Source organism: Oncorhynchus kisutch, linkage group LG9, assembly GCF_002021735.2.
Source record: "Oncorhynchus kisutch isolate 150728-3 linkage group LG9, Okis_V2, whole genome shotgun sequence".
NCBI lineage: Eukaryota > Metazoa > Chordata > Actinopteri > Salmoniformes > Salmonidae > Oncorhynchus > Oncorhynchus kisutch.
In genome coordinates this window covers 24,990,126-25,010,269 of record NC_034182.2, presented here as the reverse complement: position 1 = coordinate 25,010,269, position 20,144 = coordinate 24,990,126, and the positions used below count along the sequence as shown (strand labels likewise).

The 20,144-nt window shown below is 45.2% G+C and overlaps 1 protein-coding gene across 3 annotated transcripts; it reads right to left on the bottom strand.

Annotated features, from left to right (window-relative positions):
- Positions 1-304: 304 nt before the first annotated feature.
- Positions 305-14,283, bottom strand: LOC109896967 (embryonal Fyn-associated substrate). 3 transcript variants are annotated; one of them, XM_020491444.2, is made up of 8 exons: positions 14,082-14,283; positions 13,088-13,464; positions 10,489-11,928; positions 9,543-9,662; positions 8,022-9,014; positions 7,771-7,845; positions 2,676-2,933; positions 305-2,359 (listed from the first exon to the last, which is right to left on the bottom strand). In XM_020491444.2, the coding sequence occupies exons 2-8, from the start codon at positions 13,097-13,099 to the stop codon at positions 2,177-2,179; spliced, it is 3,081 nt and encodes a 1,026-aa protein (XP_020347033.2). In that variant the 5' UTR covers positions 13,100-13,464; positions 14,082-14,283; the 3' UTR covers positions 305-2,176. The 3 variants fall into 3 exon arrangements, with proteins under 3 accessions (XP_020347033.2, XP_020347035.2, XP_020347034.2); XM_020491446.2 differs by having other exon boundaries at positions 2,676-2,798; XM_020491445.2 differs by having other exon boundaries at positions 13,088-13,379.
- Positions 14,284-20,144: the final 5,861 nt, after the last annotated feature.

Below are 20,144 nucleotides of genomic sequence, written 5' to 3'. Positions count from 1 at the left end.
AGGCGTCACTACGTCTTCCGAAGCCCCGCTAACGTCACGGTTCGGAAATCTCCGGAGGGGGTGGAAAGAGATCGCTTTCCAACTGTAGTTACCAGCCAATATCCTTGTTAACGCTTCAAAAAATATTTTAAATGACTTCACATTATTTAAACTTAACTTATCCATGTGAGTGTCCTTTCCAGAACAAGACAGTGCACAATATCATGGTCAGAAAAATATTGACAAAAAAACATGTAACAAAGTGAATTTAAAACTTTAAAAATACATATTTTCATCAGAAATAATCCACAGCAAGACAGAACAATCAATGTAATTGTACAAATGTATTTGTGCATTTTTGAGGGGAACATAGTCAGGCATCATTGTAGTGTTCAACTTTCATGAAATGTAGACTGGATATATCCATATGGCTTTTTTAGCCATGGAGCCAATACCAACAAATTCACTTTAGTGTAAAAACTTTCAAAAATATATTCTGGTACAAAAAAAAAGTCAAACAAAAAGAATATTATAGCTCAATCAAACTAACTGCTCTTCTCCACTTGTTCTTTTGAACCATTATTGTAGTAAAATGTAATTCACTGTGTGAAGTGAAAACATCCCTGTTAAATACGTGCATATAAGAAATAAAGCAACTTAAAGCCAAGCAGATCATAAAGCAAATACAAAATTATAAATAAATACTATTATTATGATGATTATTTTCTACTGTCAGGCCATGGATGTGGTGTGCGCTGTGCAGGCAGGCATTCTGTAGAAATACTGCTACCTTCCACTAGGAAGAGCTCAAAGGCAAAACAATAGAGCTTGGTGAAAGTTCTTCCTACTTTTTCTTGGCACTGATGCATCTTTGTTCATTTTATCCTCCTATCACCAACATACCACTGCTGCATAGACTTTGAGACAGCAGTACCAGTGAGGGTGTGGGTGGTAGCATTGAGTTTGAAGGGGCAATTAGTGCCTTTCAACAACACAAAAGCCTAGAAACCTGCTCCCCAGTCCCAAATGAACCACTATCCCTTACCCCCTTATGCACTTATTAGGATCTGAGAGGATTGGATAGGAGTAGCCCAAGAACGAATATGGCCAAACTAGTACCTAGAGCTGTGTGGGAAAGCCAGAGTGTGTGACGAAAGGTGAAATGCATGTGGGAAATCGAGAGAAAAGGAGAGAGGGGGGGACAAGCGAGTGAATAGAAAGCGAGACAGGTGGAGAGAAGTAAAAGTTTACATACAGGTTTTCCACTTGGTGGCTTAATTGTGGGAACAAACATGACCGACTAAGCGCTCTACTGCTCCACCATTATCCCTTTCACAAGAGTAGTACCCCCCCCCCCCCCATGTTCTCTTTCAATCGTGCCATCTATCATATCTCAATCCGGTTTAAACACTCATATTTTCCTCTTTTCACTCCGTCTTCCAGACTGCAGGGGGTAAAAGAGTGATCTGGTCCCAGATCTGATTTAGACATCTTTTAAACTCCTATAGTTTACATCCTATAGTACTTTTTTTTATAGTGTTGTTTTATTACATTTGATTCTCAAATGCAACACCAAGCCCAGGCAGAAACACACAGTAAAGCTGCCACGGCGTTTACATACACACCCACCAACTGCACCTTCATCAAGTTATCCCTGCTCTCCTCCATAGCACTAACAAACAGCAGAATGTGAGGCTCGATTTATATTTTTGGAGAGGGGGATGGATGATTACCTACAATAAATAAGGATGCAAAGACAAAAGAAAAGAAACAGTTATTTCAATGGAAGAGAAAATAATGGCAACCGAACAGAAATGGTCCGACTCCAATAATACAGTGGCCCACAAGGGACACTGAATGTCACGAACAGGGTTCAAACAAAAACAATGTTCATCAATCAGGACACACAAGATGAAAAGTGTGCTTGGCACCAAAAGCACAGAAGTGACTAGGTATTAAAAGAACCAAAAGCCAACCAACACACACATACAAGAACACACACAAAATCTAACTGGGTGGGAATTTGAGCCACAGATCAGTTCTTCTTCTGGACTGAAATTCAATGTTTCAACCTCACTTAAAACGTCAAACTGTTCAATTGGAAAGATAACACATTGTAACAACAACTAAGGCATTTCAAAGTGGAGAGAAAATGTATTGTAAACACGTTATAAGAAGAGACGTTGAAGAAATAATGTCAAGATATTTCCGCGAGGCGCTGCAGCAGGCCGGAGAAGCCTGCGGCATGCTGGGACAGCTCGGCCACGCAGTTCACCATTTCCTGGGTGGCAGCGACTGATGGGTAGTTCTGGGCCGCCCCTTTCGTTGCCACAACGACAGCCTTCAAGGCCTGACACAGATGCCCACCTGAGGTTGTGACCTACGGAGAGAGAGAAAGACAAAAATATATTGATTATGGATTCATCATAGGACAATATATTATTTTAATCTAAACTAAAAGTCCATAATCTTGTCCCTAATGCCTTAAACCTTGACCTAAATCTCATATGAATTATGTCATATCAAACCCTACATTTGGAATTAAATGCAACATCGTGTAAATTAGGCACCAAACTGAAGAAAAACTGAATGAAACGGGGAGGGACTACCTTAACTCGTTTTCATTTTCCAGTTTCAAAACATTTTGTTACAGTGTGCCCTAATGAAAACAACCCTGTCATGAAATGTGTGCTGACCTTTGCCCTGAGGTCAGGAGAGGTCAGGAGGCGGGAGAGCGTGTCCCCGATGAACACCAGCTTGTGTGCCGTCACGATCAAACTCTTCCCCCGGGAAACGAAGACGCGGGGAGGTTGGTTCCCCTGCACGGTGCGGAAGAGCACGTCAATGGAATCGGCCAGACAGGAGAGGTGGGACAGAGACTGGGAAGAATAGAAGGAGAGCAACTCTGAGTCCTCCAGAGAGAGGGAGACGGGCAGAGGAGGGGAGGGGCTCAACTGGATGGAGAGAAAGAGAAAGACAGACAAGAGAGAGTGAGATAGAGCCATCATTGTAAGGGTAAAGAATGAACATTGTCACTCATGGAACTGCCATTTATTGTGTCATAGGCCCCAATTGTCAATTATGTCAAATTCTTAGAATCACAGATGAGCTCTTGTTGTGTGCCTATATGACAAGTGGATGCAACCTAAGCCTAGAGATTTAGTGAGCTTAAAAATGGCTGAAGGAGAGAAACGGCGAGATTTAGGGAGAGATACTGTTAAGGTAAACAAGTTGAGTTGATCCAGGCAGGTTGAAACTGGATAAAGGGGCAGAGAGAGAGCAGGCTTACTGTCAATGTAACCTACAGTTAGGTAAATCAATGTTGACTCACTGGACTGAAGGACAGTCCAAGCCAACGTTCCCTCTAAGCTGAGCGCATGCGTGGTCGTGCACATCTCCTCCAGGACTGCCGCACAGAAGAAATGCTAGGCTGAGCAGAGATTGAACTTCACTGAATTCGCCCTATTAGTTGGCATTATATAGATCAATGTTTTTTCTGTGATCGAATCAACATTAATTCAGCCACTTTTCAATGCAACAAACCAAAACAAATCTAACTTTGCAAAATGTAGTCTGATTTTGTTGAAGGCAGAGCCAGAGCTCAACAGAGTAGAATTCTATTGGCGGGGGTAGCCCAAGAAGAAACATGGCTTACTCAGGATACGTTATCAGAGTTGGTACAGCCACCCGGTTTCGTCACGCATCGCGCCAACAGAAACAAACATCTCTCTGGTAAGAAGTGCGGGGGTGTATGCCTTATGATTAACGAGTCGTGGTGTGATCATAACAACATACAGGAACTCAAGTCCTTTTGTTCACCTGACCTAGAATTCCTTACAATCAAATGCCGACCGCATTAACTACCAGGAGAATTCTCTTCGATTATAATCACAGTTGTGTATATCCCCCCCCAAGCAGACACCTCGACGGCCCCGAAATAACTTCATTGGACTCAACATAAACTGGAAATCACATATCCTGCGACTGCATTTATTGTAGCTGGGGATTTTAACAAAGCTAATCTGGAAACAAGGTTCCCTAAAATTTTATTAGCATATATCGAATGCGCGACCCGGGCTGGCAGCATTCTGGATCATTGCTACTAACTTTTGCAAAGTATTCAAAGCCCTCCCTCACCCTCCCTTCGGCAAATCTGACCATGACTCAATTTTGTTGCTCCAAGCCTATAGACAGAAACTAAAAGAGGAAACACCTGTGCTCAGGTCTGTTCAACGTTGGTCCGACCAATCTGATTCAAAGCTTCAAGATGACTTCGATCACGTGGACTGGGATATGTTCCGGATAACCTCAGACAACAACATTGATGTAAACGCGGATTCGGTGAGCGAGTTTATTAGCAAGTGCATCGGTGAGGTTGTACCCACTGTGACTATTAAAAATCCACCACTTATTGTGTATAGGAGAGGTCGCAATTTACGCGATAAATTGGTTCATGACAACTGCCAGCCACAAAAGAAAATCAGCCAGGCCCTTTTACGCCCTCTACCAAATGGTAGCTATAAATGCAGAGGATGCACAGTGCAACAATATGATGAAGTGTGAATATTTCTGCCACCCACACACAGGAAAACGGTTCCAAATAAATTACATTATTACGTGTTCCATCATCCATGTTATTTACATTATTAAATGTCCATGTGGGCTCTGCTATGTCGGTAAAACCTCTCGTTCTCTCAAACAGAGAATTAGTGAACACAAAAGTTCAATCAGGAGAAACGACAGGGATTATCCAGTCGCATAACATTTCGATGACTTGAAGCATGACATTCCTACCTTGAGATTTTGTGGCAAAGAGAAAGTTAAGATATCAGACAGGGGAGGTGATCTCAATAATACTCTGAGTAAAACAGAATGTTTTGGGATTTTCACCCTCCAGACATTATTTCCGGAAGGACTTAATGATGAAATGCCTATGTATGTTATGTTGTGAAATTGAACATGAATTATGTGCCTATTTAAGATTACTCTGTTTTTCGTACGATGTACCCAATGACTAATGAAAACTTGCTATGTCCTCATTGTGGTTTTACAGACGTGTTTAATACGTCTTATTTATACACTTTTGTAATATTTATGAAATGCATATTGATATTTGGTAGCACTTATTTGTTTTTCCTTTGCCTCCAAACCCATTCGATGTGTGGAACGGATGTGGGTGGGGCTAGGTCTAGGGTGCAAATGTTTTAAAAAATCACAAAAGCTCTGACGAAGGCCGTGAGGCTGATATGTAAGCTTATTAAATATCAGTGATACTATCAAGAGCAGTGTGCGGTTTCCTTTTCCCTTCATCTTGTTCAATTGTTGCCATGCACCTGCAAAGTAGATTGCTCAGGTGTGCGAGTGCCTTTTGAATTTTGTACCCACTGTGACTATTAAAACCTTCCCCAACCAGAAACTGTGGATTGATGGCAGCATTCGCACAAAACTGAAAGCGCGAACCACTGCTTTTAATCATGGCAAGGTGACCGGAAACATGACCGAATACAGACAGTGTAGCTATTCCCTTAGCAAAGCAATCAAACAAGCTAAGCGTTAGTATAGAGACAAAGTAGAGTCACAATTCAACGGCTCAGACACGAGACGTATATGGCAGGGTCTACAGTCAATCACGGACTACAAAAAGAAAACCAGCTCCGTCGCGGACACCGACGTCTTGCTCCCAGAGAAACTAAACAACTTCTTTGCTCGCTTTGAGGACAATACAGTGCCACTGACATTACCTGCTACCAAAACCTGTGGGCTCTCCTTCACCGCAGCAAACAAGAGTAAAACATTTAAACGTGTTAACCCTCGCAAGGCTGCCGGCCTAGACGGCATCCCTAACCGCGTCCTCAGAGCATGCGCAGACCAGCTGGCTGGTGTGTTTACGGACATAGTCAATCAATCCCTATCCCAGTCTGCTGTATTCCAGTCTGCTGCAACTGGGTCCTAGACTTTCTGACGGGCCACCCCCAGGTGGTGAGGGTAGGAAACAACATCTCCACACTGGGGCCCCACTAGGGTGCATTCTCAGCCCTCTCCTGTACTCCCTGTTCACCCATGACTGCGTGGCCATGCACGCCTCCAACTCAATCATCAAGTTTGCATACGACACTACAGTGGTAGGCTTGATTACCAACAACGACGAGACGACCTACAGGGAGGAGGAGAGGGCCCTCGGAGTGTGGTGTCAGGTAAACAACCTCACTCAACATCAACAAAACAAAGGAGATGATCGTGGACTTCAGGAAACAGCTTAGGGAGCACCCCCTATCCACATTGATGGGACAGTAGTGGAGAAGGTGGAAAGTTAGGTTCCTCGGCGTACACATCACGGACAAACTGAAATGGTCCACCCACACAGACAGCGTGGTGAAGAAGGAGCTGCAGCGCCTCTTCAACCTCAGGAGGCTGAAGAAATTCAGCTTGTCACCAAAACCACTCAAACTTTTACAGATGCACAATCGAGAGCATCCTGTCGGGCTGTGTCACCGCCTGGTATGGCAACTGCTCCGCCCACAACAGCAATGCTCTCCAGAGGATAGTGCGGTCTGCACGACGCATCACCGGGGGCAAACTACCTGCCCTCCAGGACACCTACACCACCCGATGTCACAGGAAGGCCAAAAAGATCATCAAGGACAACAACCACCCGAGCCACTGCCTGTTCACCCCGCTAGCATCCAGAAGGCGAGGTCAGTACAGGTGCATCAAAGCAGGGGCCGAAAGACTGAAAAACAGCTTCTATCTCAAGGCCATCAGACTGTTAAACAGCCACCACTAACATTGAGTGGCTGCTGCCAACATACTGACTCAAATCTCTGGCCACTTTAATAATAAAGAAATGGGATGTAATAAATGTATCACTCATCACTTTAAACAATGTCACTTTATATAATGTTTACATAAACATATGAGATGAGTCATGTAGGGTATACTGTACTCTACACCATCTACTGCATCTTGCCTATGCCGCACGGCCATCACTCATCCATATATTTATATGTACATATTCTTATTCATTCTTTTACACTTGTGTGTATAAGGTAGTTGTTGTGAAATTGTTAGAATACTTGTTAGATATTACTGCATGGTCGGAACTAGAAGCACAAGCATTTCGCTACACTCGCATTAACATCTGCTAACCATGTGCATGTGACCAATCAAATTTGATTTGAAGAGCGGTCTTTGAATCAGCCGCGAGTGAATACGCTTTTCAGATCAGAGCGCAGTATACACATTTGTTGACATTCTTTGCTAGTTAGCAAGTTATTCGCCTAGTTACAAATAAGTATAGGTCAGCGTTGGGGAGTTACTGCCTCCTACAAGAGCAGAAAACGTATAGGCTACATTTCAAAAAGCCAGTCAGGTAAAAAAAAAAAGTGTGTGTTAAATAGAAGGGGCAGTGTTTTTCAACCCAGGCTTGAATATGCAAATAAGCCAATAGACAGAGGAGTAGTCTACATTGTCTAATTCTCTGTATGGGAATAATTTATCTTATAAAGTGGTTTCTTGCATCATACAACACAATGCAATTCTTACAACGTTCAAGTTCCCGCTCACAAGACCTAGAATTGATCTCAGTGCCCCAGACAATAAGGGAACATTGGTAGGAGCTCATCAGTAAATACATAAACAGAATCAATGATTCATCTGAGAGTGTAGTGAGTGTACGTGGTGTGAAAATTCATGTTGTGTGGTGATGGGTGTTAAAATGGAGTGTGTGTGAGAGAATGAGATTGTGTGACAATTGGACAGTACGTGTGGTGTGAGAAAGATTGTGTGTTTTACCCTAGGCTCTGTGGTGTGAAGGGTCTGGTTTGACCTATTCTCTGTTCGGGCATCTGAGGGAGGCTCTGGCTTTCCCTGGGGAGGAAAAGAGACAGATGCATCACTTTGACACATACAGCTATGGTCCCAGACATCAGATACTGTCTATTAAAACTGGATGCAGCAAGCGCACTTATTAAATAAAGGTGTCTGCTTAATGAGTAAAACGCAATGGAAAATGCAGACAGGTACCAGCAAGACTGAAGACTGACCTGCAGTTTCACGTATCCCACACTGTCTCCAAGAGGAAGTGGTGCCGGGGCGGGTGTCAGACCTATTCCTGCGTACTCGTTCCCCATCCCCTCCTCTCCGTTGCTCTGCCCCACAGTGATGGACATGGTCACAGTGGAGGGTTGTGCGGGGGGCCGAGGGAACGCCGGCTGGGGGGTGGGGGGTAAGGGTCTCTCCTGGATCCAGCTACCCTTGCGTGGTCCCATACTGCTCCCTACTGGTTTCACCTCAGCTACGGGCAGGGCGGGTAGGGGTCTTCGGGAGAGGGAGTCCTGGGAAGGGAGGCGGGGCCGCCCCTGGGTCTGAAATAGGATGGTGGAGTCCTCCAGCGCTCGTTGGACCATAGAGAGAAGAGTATCTGACGGAGGGGCGTGGCCACCGGCAGACAAAGCAGGAAGTAGGTCTGAGAGACGGGCCCAAGCCTGTTGGAGAGGGGGAGGGACCTCGTCAGGTTGACTCGTCTTCCAGACGGACAAGATCTCAGCCAGTGAGGTTGCCAGATCCCTCGAGGAGACAGGGGCACACGAGGCAGAGCTAAGCACCGATTGGACAAGGCCCGAAAGCGAGTTCCTCCATTGGACATCACCAGACCCATTACTGGATACAGATAGCCGACGTGTGGAAGACGAAGACGACGTTGACATCATCGAAGAGGGCAAGATGTCAAGGGTGAGAGCGGGCATGTCATAGACGCCACAGTCCGGCTCGGTGGTGGACCCCGGGTCACTGCCCTCGCCTAGCCCAAGCGGAGCCCTCTTCCCTGAGCCGGGGACAGAGTAGACCTGGCCGCTCTCCGTCCCCTCTAGGTGGTCGATGGTGGACATGTCCCCCAGGCCCAGGGGTAGGCCAGGAAGGGTTGGGAGGCTGTAAACGTCCTCCTCCGATTCATCAGTAATAACAGCCGTTGGGACGTTGACAGTCTGCTGCTGGGGCTCTGACGATGTGCTAAGTATGATGGTGGGAACATCATAGACCTGAGAGACGGAAGGAGAGAGAGAAAAAGCTCTACCATTACTGTCATTGATTTCGAAAGGCTTCAGGAACAGTCATTCTAAGGTCATTGGTACTGTTTGTTATAGATGTATATTCTAGGGTGGAGAAAAGAGGAGGAGATTGTATAGCCTGGCTTATACATTCCCACTGCAGTATAAACAGTTGGGTGTGACAGAGAGAAAATAGCAGCAGCACTATTCAGACCAGAAAGACTGGATTGCAGCAGACAGAGAAACAGGTGTGACAGAGAGAGCGGGCTGTGGGAGGAAGGAACAGGTGGAGGAAAGTTGAGAGCTGAGAGAGAAAGAGGGGGTTAGGAAGAGAGAGAGGGGTGGGGAGGAGTGAAGCGGAAAGGGAGAAGCCGAGGGAGGGAAGAACAGGTGAGGGAAAGTTGGGAGAGCTGGGGGGGGGGGACGACGACAAATAAATAGAGGGGTCGAGAGAGAAATACAGAGTGAGAGAGAGGAGACCGGTGGTCTCTGTACTGTAGAGGACGGATTCTGACTGACCTCTGACTCTAGGTCAGTGTGTGGGGGAAGGGAGCGGGGTGTGTTGTAGATGCTGTCATCATCACACAGCGCTGCTGGGGCTGGCCGCTGCCACCTACTCCTGGGAGGAGTATCATACACCTAGGAGACCAGGCAGACCACAAGACAGCATGTTATAAGACTGTTATACGCTTGTTATAAGCACAAGGTCACAATGTCAGACATGTAGTTCACATAAGATAGGTTTCCATCCAATTGGCGACAGATTTTCAAGGGAATATTCAAAAATCTGCATAAAGAAAATATGTGCATTTTCCCACACAAAATGTACTTTCCCATACTGCATGTTCAATGTGTTTCCATCGCATTTTCAACTACATGATGACATTATTATGGATAAGAGAGAGAATATTTGTCATACAGCAGTCAAGCATTGATCATCATGTCACCAGAATAAGACCATCGATATTTATTGGAAATGAGGATCAAGGTCATCACCGTGCACATTCACCGCCCTGTGAAGTTCATCACTTATTTCATGTGTAGCCCAATAAACTGCATGGTTTCCCGAGTCGTAGTGGGAGGACCACACACCATGTCATCGTCATTCCAATATTACTTCGATATGATGGTTGTTACATCAATATTTTGCACATGAATAAAAGGAGTTTCCACGGCATGTAGCGTCATTTATCAAGTTAATACCGAAACGTCCTGTTTCCATCACAGCTGTCGTGATTTTTTTTCTCTTAAACGGTATGACTTTACTTGCACTAAAACTGTGGATGGAAACGTGGTTAGTGGTTAACTAGGATTGGCGTTTTCCCTGACTACATGACTTGACAGGGAAAAACTCTGGGCCTAATCATGACAAGAGACTGTGGAGAGAAAGAGATGGAATAAGAGGGGCAGGAAAGAAAGAGAGCAGGGACATTGAACTTGGAAAGGTCTTCCCTTTCTCCATTACCTGTTCATCGAGGCTGTCGCCATCAGGATCTGCACACTCTCCGTCCTCGCCTTTCTTATTCTGCCCATTCAGCTTATTTTCATTCGACGCCATCCTTCCATCTTTGCTCTCTTGGTACTGGGGTAGAGAAGTCGACTGGGGGGTGGAGAGGGCAGGCTGAGAGGTGGATACAGGGGTTACGGATTGGGGCACGTCTTTTCTGGTTACCCCCCTCACTGGAGGGGCTGGAGGAGGGGGCTTACGAGCAAAGTTTGGGGATCCAGGCACCCGGCCATGTCCCTGTCCTGTTCTGGCCAGCAAGGGGGAACCCCTGAGGGGGGCAGAAGGAGCTAGCTTCCCCCTGGTGATGGGAGGGGTGGAGGGCACTCCACCCTGACCACCAGGGGTCCCTGGGGTTTTGGGGGTCACCCCTTTCAGCTGAGGTTTGGGGGATCCCTGTGCGAGGACGGGTGGAGTCCTGAGAATCCCTGCTCCCACAGGGGTGGGGGTCTGGTACATCATCCGAGGGGTGTCCTGTGCCAGTTTGGATTGAGGGGTGAGGGGCTTAAGGGGGGCTCCCCCGCCCCCGTTTATCTGTGAAAGGGTGAAGCTCTGAGCCTCCAGGACCCTAGTAGTGATGGGAGTAACCTGGGTCGACACAGTCCCCCCGACTAACCCTCCTGTGGGGGTCTGGTAGACCTCCTCGCTGGGCAGGACCATCCCTCTGGGGACCAGGTAACAGCCGTCAGAGTGGCCTACCGCCGCTACAGTCTCCCTGGGGACCAGGTAAGTGTTGTCCTCTGGCCCCTCTGGAGCTAGACCCACCGCCCGAGGAATCCCGCCGGGGGCCAGGTAGACATTCTCTGGTCCAGGGTCTCCAGCCAGACCCCTGTGGTGATGGGGCCCGAGAGCTGTGGGAGTGGATGGGATTTGGTAGAGGCTCCCAGCGGAGTCTGTGCCTCTGGACCGGAGGGATGGCGAGCGGGGGCGGCCCGTCACCCCAACGTCCCAATCGGGACAGGGGCGTGTGCCGGAGCTGGAGCGGGAGCGGGGTCGACCCCCTACCTCGGCCTCCCGGAGGACCCCTGGTCTAGAGGTGACAGGCACCGCCACTGGGCTCTGGTAAAGGGCCTCCCCCAGGCTAGGTGGGGTGCGGTAGACCCCATCCACATCCTCCGTGGAGACTGCCGTGCGGGCCAGGGGGACTGGGGAGAGGTACACAGAGTCCTCGCTGGGGGCGCGGCTGGGGGGTCTGGAGTCGACCCCTGGGGCGGGGGCGGTGTGGAGGAGGCGGAGGCGGTTGGCGGGGGCGATGCCCTGGCGCCCGTGGAGGGAGCAAAGCCACCAGCCAGGACCCCCTCCCTGCTCCTGTTCTAGAACCATCAGGATGTCTCCCTTCCGGAAGGCCAGCTCCTCAGGGCTCTCTGCTGCATTGTCAAACAGGGCCTTCGCCAGCACCGTCTGAGGAGAGCGAAAAAGATATAACCAAAAAAGAATAATCACTTATTACACAATAATTACTCAGAAATAAAGGGAGATTCACAAACAATCATCACTATCCTAGTTAACACGTGGTCTGGAAAAAGTCTGGGCCCTACTCATAGGGGTACATACACACTGAAGATAGAAATGCATGCAGAGACAGAGAGATGGCCTGACTTCACACTGGGAAGCACACATCTACATACTGACTGGACATAGACAAATGCATTGACTTGATGCCAAGAAAGAGATTGAGAATAGCTATTTGTATAACAGTCTTAGTGAATAGAAGAGAAAGATGGGATGGGAGAAGCAAAACAAAACAGAGTGGTGTGAGAGAGAGAGTCTCATTCAGAGCACAGTCACATAATGAATAAATACATACTGATATAAGTGCTGAATCACTGCATATTCAGTCACTGCACACATTACTTACTTATAGGGGGAATAGAAAAGAGACAGTGAGAGGAGGGAGGTCAATTATTTAAAAGACAAGAGGAGTAAATGGTAATGAGAAAAGGAAGGGAGGGAGGGAGGCACATCTGTCTCTAGTTTGGGGTTTAATTGCCATCCCTTGGCCCTCCTATCATGTTCTCCTTTTCAAAGCCCTAACCCCCTGGGGATTGGCTATAGAGACAAAAGCTGAGCCCCGGGCCATGTTCAGTCTCAAGGAAACGTTTTCAAACAAAGTGAAACAGTGTCTGATTGTCCGATTAGATTTTTGTTTTAGGTTGCAAAACACATTGCTACGGTTCGCACACCGCCAAATGAATAAGAGCTATACTCAAACACCAGCTCAAGTGGATGGAAGCCAGGACAATGTTCAATTACTTAAAAACGCATCCTTCATTCATTCCCTTCCCTGAATGATGTAATCACTGATTTGACAGTATTTGATGGGAAAAACGAAAGGTTCACTTCAGCCAAATGTCCTTAAACACGCCCGATCCAGTTACGCCATGATGATTCTCCCAAAGAAAAAAGGATCATGCATTTTTTTAAGTATTCAAACAGTACCCTGGATTGAAACAGCAGTATAGTGCCATGTCACCAGTTGGGCGCCTTTCCATCTGTGCCCGCTTTAATCACCATCTCTCATACAAAAGCGCGCACACACACACACACAATTTCTACTCACTGAGAGGGACATGTTTGCTCTTCCTCAGACAGTGCTCCTGTCAGGATGTTGGGTCAAACAGACTCACAAGCAGACATGGTCCTCCATCTATATCCAAGAGGTGAACTGGTGACTGCTGCAGAGTCCAAACACACGATCCAAGTTGTGTTCGAGGGCAACACCACCAGCCTCCTTCAAGGCTGCAAAGGTTGAGAGATGTCCAGCTTTCTTCGCTCGCCAAAGCCCAATGGGTTCTTCTGTGTTGAGGGCATGATTGAACTGCTCCTTCTTGGCTCAGTGTTGTTGACAGTAACTGTCAAGAAAATTAGAAAAGCCAGTTGGGCTGGATCGTGATGTCATCTTTAGATCACACTCCTGATAACCACTGAAGAAGAATCCTAGTCAGGGGAATGATGATGATCAGTTATTGATGTTCTGTAACTTTGTAAACAATATTTGATGTCAATGTCTACCACTGATATATAACCAATTCATAACTTCAGTGGTATTCTTACCGTATCCAATATTGTGGTCACACATCCTAGCTCTAATTTTGATACCTGTACTATAATATCGTGGAGATGAGTAAACTTAATTTACGACATAAAGTAATCTACTCAGAGGTTGTGTCAGTGCCGGACATTGGGATCACCCAGTAAAAAGCATAGACCATGGCATAGATATGACGTCTTATTTCTTAACTAACGTAAACTAGCCCCCTAAAGATAGCAAGCATCTTACCCTCTCGCTGATCAAATTAAAATAAAGATAAATAGATAGATAGAAATAAAGATAAATAAAGAATGCATTTCCAAGATTTTGCTAGCAAACAATTTCACCAACATTATCCACGTATGTAAATCGATGGAGGCTAGCTAGCTTGCTACAGTAACGTTAGCTGCTAGCTACAGTAGCTGGCAAAACAAAAGGGGGCATGAAATCCATTCGCAGCGAGCAAACTTCAGCCAGGCATCAAATTACACTCACTTATTGTTTCGTTAGCTAGCGTACCTACCCTTAATGCTCCAGAAAATAAAGATATCGAGCAATCCCTTATTTCAGCAGAGGGAATTCGTGGCCAACGAGATTTTTCTTTACTCTCTCCCTCCTGAGAAGGACTACGTAATTGGATACGATCAATAATGTACACAAACCCTTGATTGTAAAATGGTCATTGAGAGGCTTTGAAAAACACAGTCGGCCATATTGTCACTTCCCATTCGGAGCAGTCCTCCATAGGAATGAACGGAATTCCACAATATTTCAGTGAAATGTTTCAAGAAAGAAATTACATGTATTTAAGTATTTTTGTCATTGTAGTGGGGACAGTAACATTAGTACTCTCTAAAAAAAAAATACTTTAAATATATTTTTCATTGTTTTATTTGTATGTTTAGCTAACATAATACAATTGAAAAGTATGCATTCAGGTTTCTGTAATAGAATAAACGTGTCATAAACCAATGTAGACATTAATAAGTGCATTTATATTTATTTATTTAAATGGAGGATTACCAAGATGACTGCACGGTGGATTCAATACAGCGCCCCCTGTCAGACATCCAGGGTTTATACACATCATTGAATACAACCCTCTTGCGGTAAACGCGCAAGAATTTTGATGATGGTGAAACCGAAGTTTATAGCTCCACCTTCAGCATTTTATTCTGGAGACTCTGGGGGTAAGGTACGTGCCCCCAGAGTTCAGTCTGTGCCGTGTTGGCCAGGCAAAGAGAGATGTGGTAACCAACTAAGTAGTTTGCATGCAAGCAGATGGCAAAGCAAGAAGTTGCTATGCTGCATGCTTAGCGCCAGGATACGTGTACATACATAGTATCTTCATGACAGAGACAGTAGAGAAAGCGAGACACCCCACTCCCTATTTTGGGGGGATTGGGCAGGGTCACTCTGGTCTACCTATTCCCCCGTCCCGCAGAGCGGGTGCCCCAGAAGGGAGGCATCACTTGCAAAAAAAATATTTCTAGTTGGGGCGGGTGGGGAGATCATTACATTTGTAATGTCTTTATTATTTTGGAACTTTTGTGAGTGTAATGTTTACTGTTAATTTGTATTGTTTATTTCACTTTTGTTTATTATCTAGTTCACTTGCTTTGGCAATGTTAACATATGTTTCCCATTCCAATAAAGCCCTGAAATTGAAATTGAATTGAGTGGGGAGGGGACAATAAGTAAACCAGAGCCATTGGTCTCACGCGGGAAAGCATGCTCACACGAGACAGGTAACGCCCACTTACACAGACCATTTCATCAAACATAGTGGCTGAGGTTCCGGATTTTCTAGAACCAGGCTTACTGTTGCAAAAATACTGAGATTTCTGCACATGCAGGATCCACTAGCCTACATCCATTCAGCTGCTGCTCAGTCACTATGTGACTCTACTGCCACCTGTACACAAAACAGTTAAAACAAAAGTAGTTTGTCTGTTGTAACAATAGGTTATTGCAAACATAAACAGGAACAACACAAAAAAGGTTGTCTAGCAATGTCATGTTATTTTTTCAGAAGGGGAGTTACATGCAGCCATTTAGGCAAGCTATATGTAGCAATCACAACATATTAAAAGAAAGACACAGACAGGCAGTCGACACCATGCTCATAAGGGGCACAGGTGCACATACCCCCTCAGATTTGCCCTGTTTAGCCCAGATAGGTTCCCAATCTCCCAACCTCATAACTAACTACCAAGATGCCATTTCAGGCTATCAATCAAGTTAGAGCAGCTAGCTTGCCTACCTATCTTAGCTGACATGCCTGCTGGCAAGGTTGGTAGACTTTAGAAAAGCAAGCAACCAAAATGTAAACCTATTGTAGTTGGAACCTGTTATAGACCACCAGACCAGTACAGGTTTTATGAATTGTTGAAGACTTGTTCCAACTGTACAGACTTTGGTAAATCAGAGGTTATTGTTACTGGGGATTTTAATACAGATATGCTCTAATAGGGCCATGCTATTTTTGTAATCTGTTTGCTTTTTACCAGTTGATTAATGAGCCCACCAGGGTCTGTCCTTCTACCCAAACCATCATTAACCTTGTGTTGGTGTCGGATAGATCAAGGATATCAAATAGTAGTAGGGTTGTAAACTATGGGCTCGGTGGTCATTCCATCCTTTTCTGTAGTAGGAAGGTTCAGAAAACAGTTTTTAATTGTCATAACTTAATAAAAATTAGGGCTATGAAGAATTATGGTGCAGATATTTTTGTTCATTGTTTGAGCAAATTGGACTGGTCTGCTGTATTGAAATGCAATGAGGAGGAGAATGCCTGGGGCCATTTTAAATCATTGTTTTTACATGCTGTAGATAAGCAGGCTACAGTAAAAAAATAAAAAATAAATGTAAAGGTTAGAATTAAGCAAAGAACTGAACCATGGATCAATTATAACATTTTAAAGGCAATTAAGCATAGAAATGAACGCTTTCTGGAGTTTAGGAAATTCAGGGCAGATGATATATTTATAGATAAGAAATTAAGAAATGAGGTCCACAGGATGATACAGAAGGCCAAGATATAATATTTTAATGACAAAATAGATGAAAATAGGAACAATCCGAGAGAGAAAATGATGAAAGTGTCTGAAGCTGTTAGGTTATATTAACAGATTAAAAACCAAATGTCACGTTGGTATGAATGATTCGGGAGACAGATGCAGGAATGCGTAATATGGGTTTTTATTTCACCCAAATTACTGTGTGCACGGGGACGAAGTCCAATCAAACACGTAACACAAACACAGGGTTGAAACCCAAACAAAAGAGCGTAGAGTACCTTGAATAAATAACACACGCGCACAATGATTATAGGGGACAGGTGTGCGTGATGAAAGTTCCGGAGGGATTCGTGACAGTACAGAAAACAGCCACCTGTCAGAAGATGCTTAGGCTCCTTCACCTTGTTATGACCCTATATGTCACGTTCTGACCATCGTTCTTGTGTGTTTTCCTTGTTTTAGTGTTGGTCAGGACGTGAGCTGGGTGGGCATTCTATGTTGTGTGTCTGGTTTGTCTATTTCTATGTTTGGCCTGATATGGTTCTCAATCAGAGGCAGGTGTTAGTCATTGTCTCTGATTGGGAACCATATTTAGGTAGCCTGTTTTGTGTTGGGTTTTGTGGGTGATTGTTCCTGTCTTTGTGTTTGTGGCACCAGATAGGACTGTTTCGTTTTTTTCCACGTTTCTTGTTTTGTAGATTGTTGCATTTTCATCTTTATTAAAGATGTACAAAAATAACCACGCTGCATTTTGGTCCGCCTCTCTTTCACCAGAAGAAAACCGTTACACTATACCTGTGATGAAAGGTCAAGTTTCGGTCAAACCCACTTCCGAGCTTTTAATTGCTGACAGGATGATTGTTGCTGTCAGGGGGAGGTTAGATTTATTAAAATGTTGTTGCCAGGGAAAGTCATGCAAGGAGTCATGCAAGGAGCTGTTCGGTCGTTGTGTTCTTTATTGTTTTGTCTAAAGTTTCACTTCAGCAATAAATATTATGTGGAACTCAAGGAACGCTGCGCCTTGGTCTCATCATTCCGACGACAGCTGTTACAATAATCTATCCCTTATGTCGTGTACACGTATTGAGAACAGGGTGATAAGTAAATGATGATTGAATACCATGTAATGTATGGATGGTGTAAAATGAATGTCCTCCATGGAGCAACCATGGAACAGTAAAAGGTTCAAGATGATTCATAACTGGTATAACCCCCACTACGATTCTGGTATCCCTGTGATAATGTTCTCCTTACAAAGGAGAAACTACTACTTCAAAACTAGTTCATTCTAAAATAACACGGGTCAGTAACACACGGGTAGGTCTATTTCCTAACACAGCAAGGGTGTATGCGTTAAGGTTTATACCCCCACAGGCAACTCTTCGAGCATCTCGAAATTTTATTACTAAAGGAGAATTGTAATACTTAAACAGAGAGTCTGTGTTTCCTTTCTACTACCAATATATATGTTTGATAATTATATAGACCTGATCATCGGTTGAAGAACTTGACCAACAATTTGGCGAGCCTGCCAGGAGCGAGTGACCACTTGACTGACCATTGATCCACGTCAAGCACTACAAAATTACAAGGTAAGCAGACGCCTGTTATATCTAAAGTCTGTCATTTGCTATAGCACATTGTGGTTAATGAGTCATTCTGGCAAGTAAGTGGCGCCTCGCTGTTAAATTTATACTCTCTGGAATAATTGAACGTTTGAAATTGTTAGACAACCCTTGGGAGGAAGCACAGACCACCTAGGTGGAAGTAGGTTATACATATACGCTAAATGTTTATGAGACTTGGTGATAGGACTTAGGGCATAAATTCCAAGTAAAAACGGCGATTGTTGAGATTATTGTGATGAGACTTGGTGATAGGTCTTAGGGCACAAATTCCAAGTATAAAATGCGGATTGTTGATAGAATTGAGTTGTTGAAATATTTTCTGATTGGATGGTGGAACATTAAACCAGGAGTTAGTTATAAACAGTATAATGCCCATGTATTTGAATTAACTGAATGCACATTCGGATCAGATGCTCGAAGAGTTGCCTGTGGGGGTATAAACCTTAACGCATACACCCTTGCTGTGTTAGGAAATAGACCTACCCGTGTGTTACTGACCCGTGTTATTTTAGAATGAACTAGTTTTGAAGTAGTAGTTTCTCCTTTGTAAGGAGAACATTATCACAGGGATACCAGAATCGTAGTGGGGGTTATACCAGTTATGAATCATCTTGAACCTTTTACTGTTCCATGGTTGCTCCATGGAGGACATTCATTTTACACCATCCATACATTACATGGTATTCAATCATCATTTACTTATCACCCTGTTCTCAATACGTGTACACGACATAAGGGATAGATTATTGTAACAGCTGTCGTCGGAATGATGAGACCAAGGCGCAGCGTTCCTTGAGTTCCACATAATATTTATTGCTGAAGTGAAACTTTAGACAAAACAATAAAGAACACAACGACCGAACAGCTTCCTTGTGCAAACTAACTGCACACAAACGAAGAACAAGATCCCACACAGAAGGAGGGGGGGGGGGGATCTACCTAAGTATGATTCCCAATCAGAGACAATGATAGACAGCTGTCCCTGATTGAGAACCATACTTGGCCAAACACAAAGAAATAGAAAACATAGAAACATGAACATAGAATGCCCACCCAAATCACACCCTGACCAAACCAAAAATAGAGACATAAAAAGCTCTCTAAGGTCAGGGCGTGACAAATATATTCACATATAAGGATATTTTGCAGTTCATTTATTTATACATTACACATTTGAGATATGGCAGACGGGAGCTCTGTAATGGGTGCGTGTTGGTGGCAGGGAAGTCAGGCGCAGGAGAATCGAACTTAAATACACAACATGTAATTGATGGGTTTGGAACCAGGTGTGAAGAAAGACAAGACAAAGCCAATGGAAAATGAAAAATGGATCAGTGATGGCTCAAAGGCCAGTGATGTCGACCCCCGAACACCGCCCGAACAAGGAGAGGGACTGACTTCGGCGGAAGTCGTGACAGTAACCCCCCTGACGTGCGGCTCCAGCAGCACGTCGGCACCGACCTCGGGGACGACCCGGAGGGCGAGGCGCAGGGCGATCCGGATGGAGGTGGTGGAAATCTCGCAGCATGGAAGGATCCAACACTTCCTCCACCGGAACCCAGCATCTCTCCTCCGGACCATACCCCTCCCAGTCCACAAGGTACTGAAGGCCCCTCGCCCGACGTCTCGAATCCAGTATGGAATGAACGGAGTATGCCGGGGCCCCCTCGATGTCCAGAGGGGGTGGAGGAATCTCCCGCACCTCAGACTCCTGGAGCGGGCCAGTCACCACCAGCCTGAGGAGAGATACATGGAACGAGGGGTAAATGCGGTAATCGGGACCCAGCTTCCAACAAGGCAGGCGGAGGGGCAGGTTTCAGGTTGAGAGCCAGACCCTGTCCCCCGGTGTGAACACTGGGGCCTTATGCGGTGACGGTCTGCGCCAACTTTATGGCACAGTATGGCATCCCATGTTTCTTCCGCGCGCCGGAACCAGTC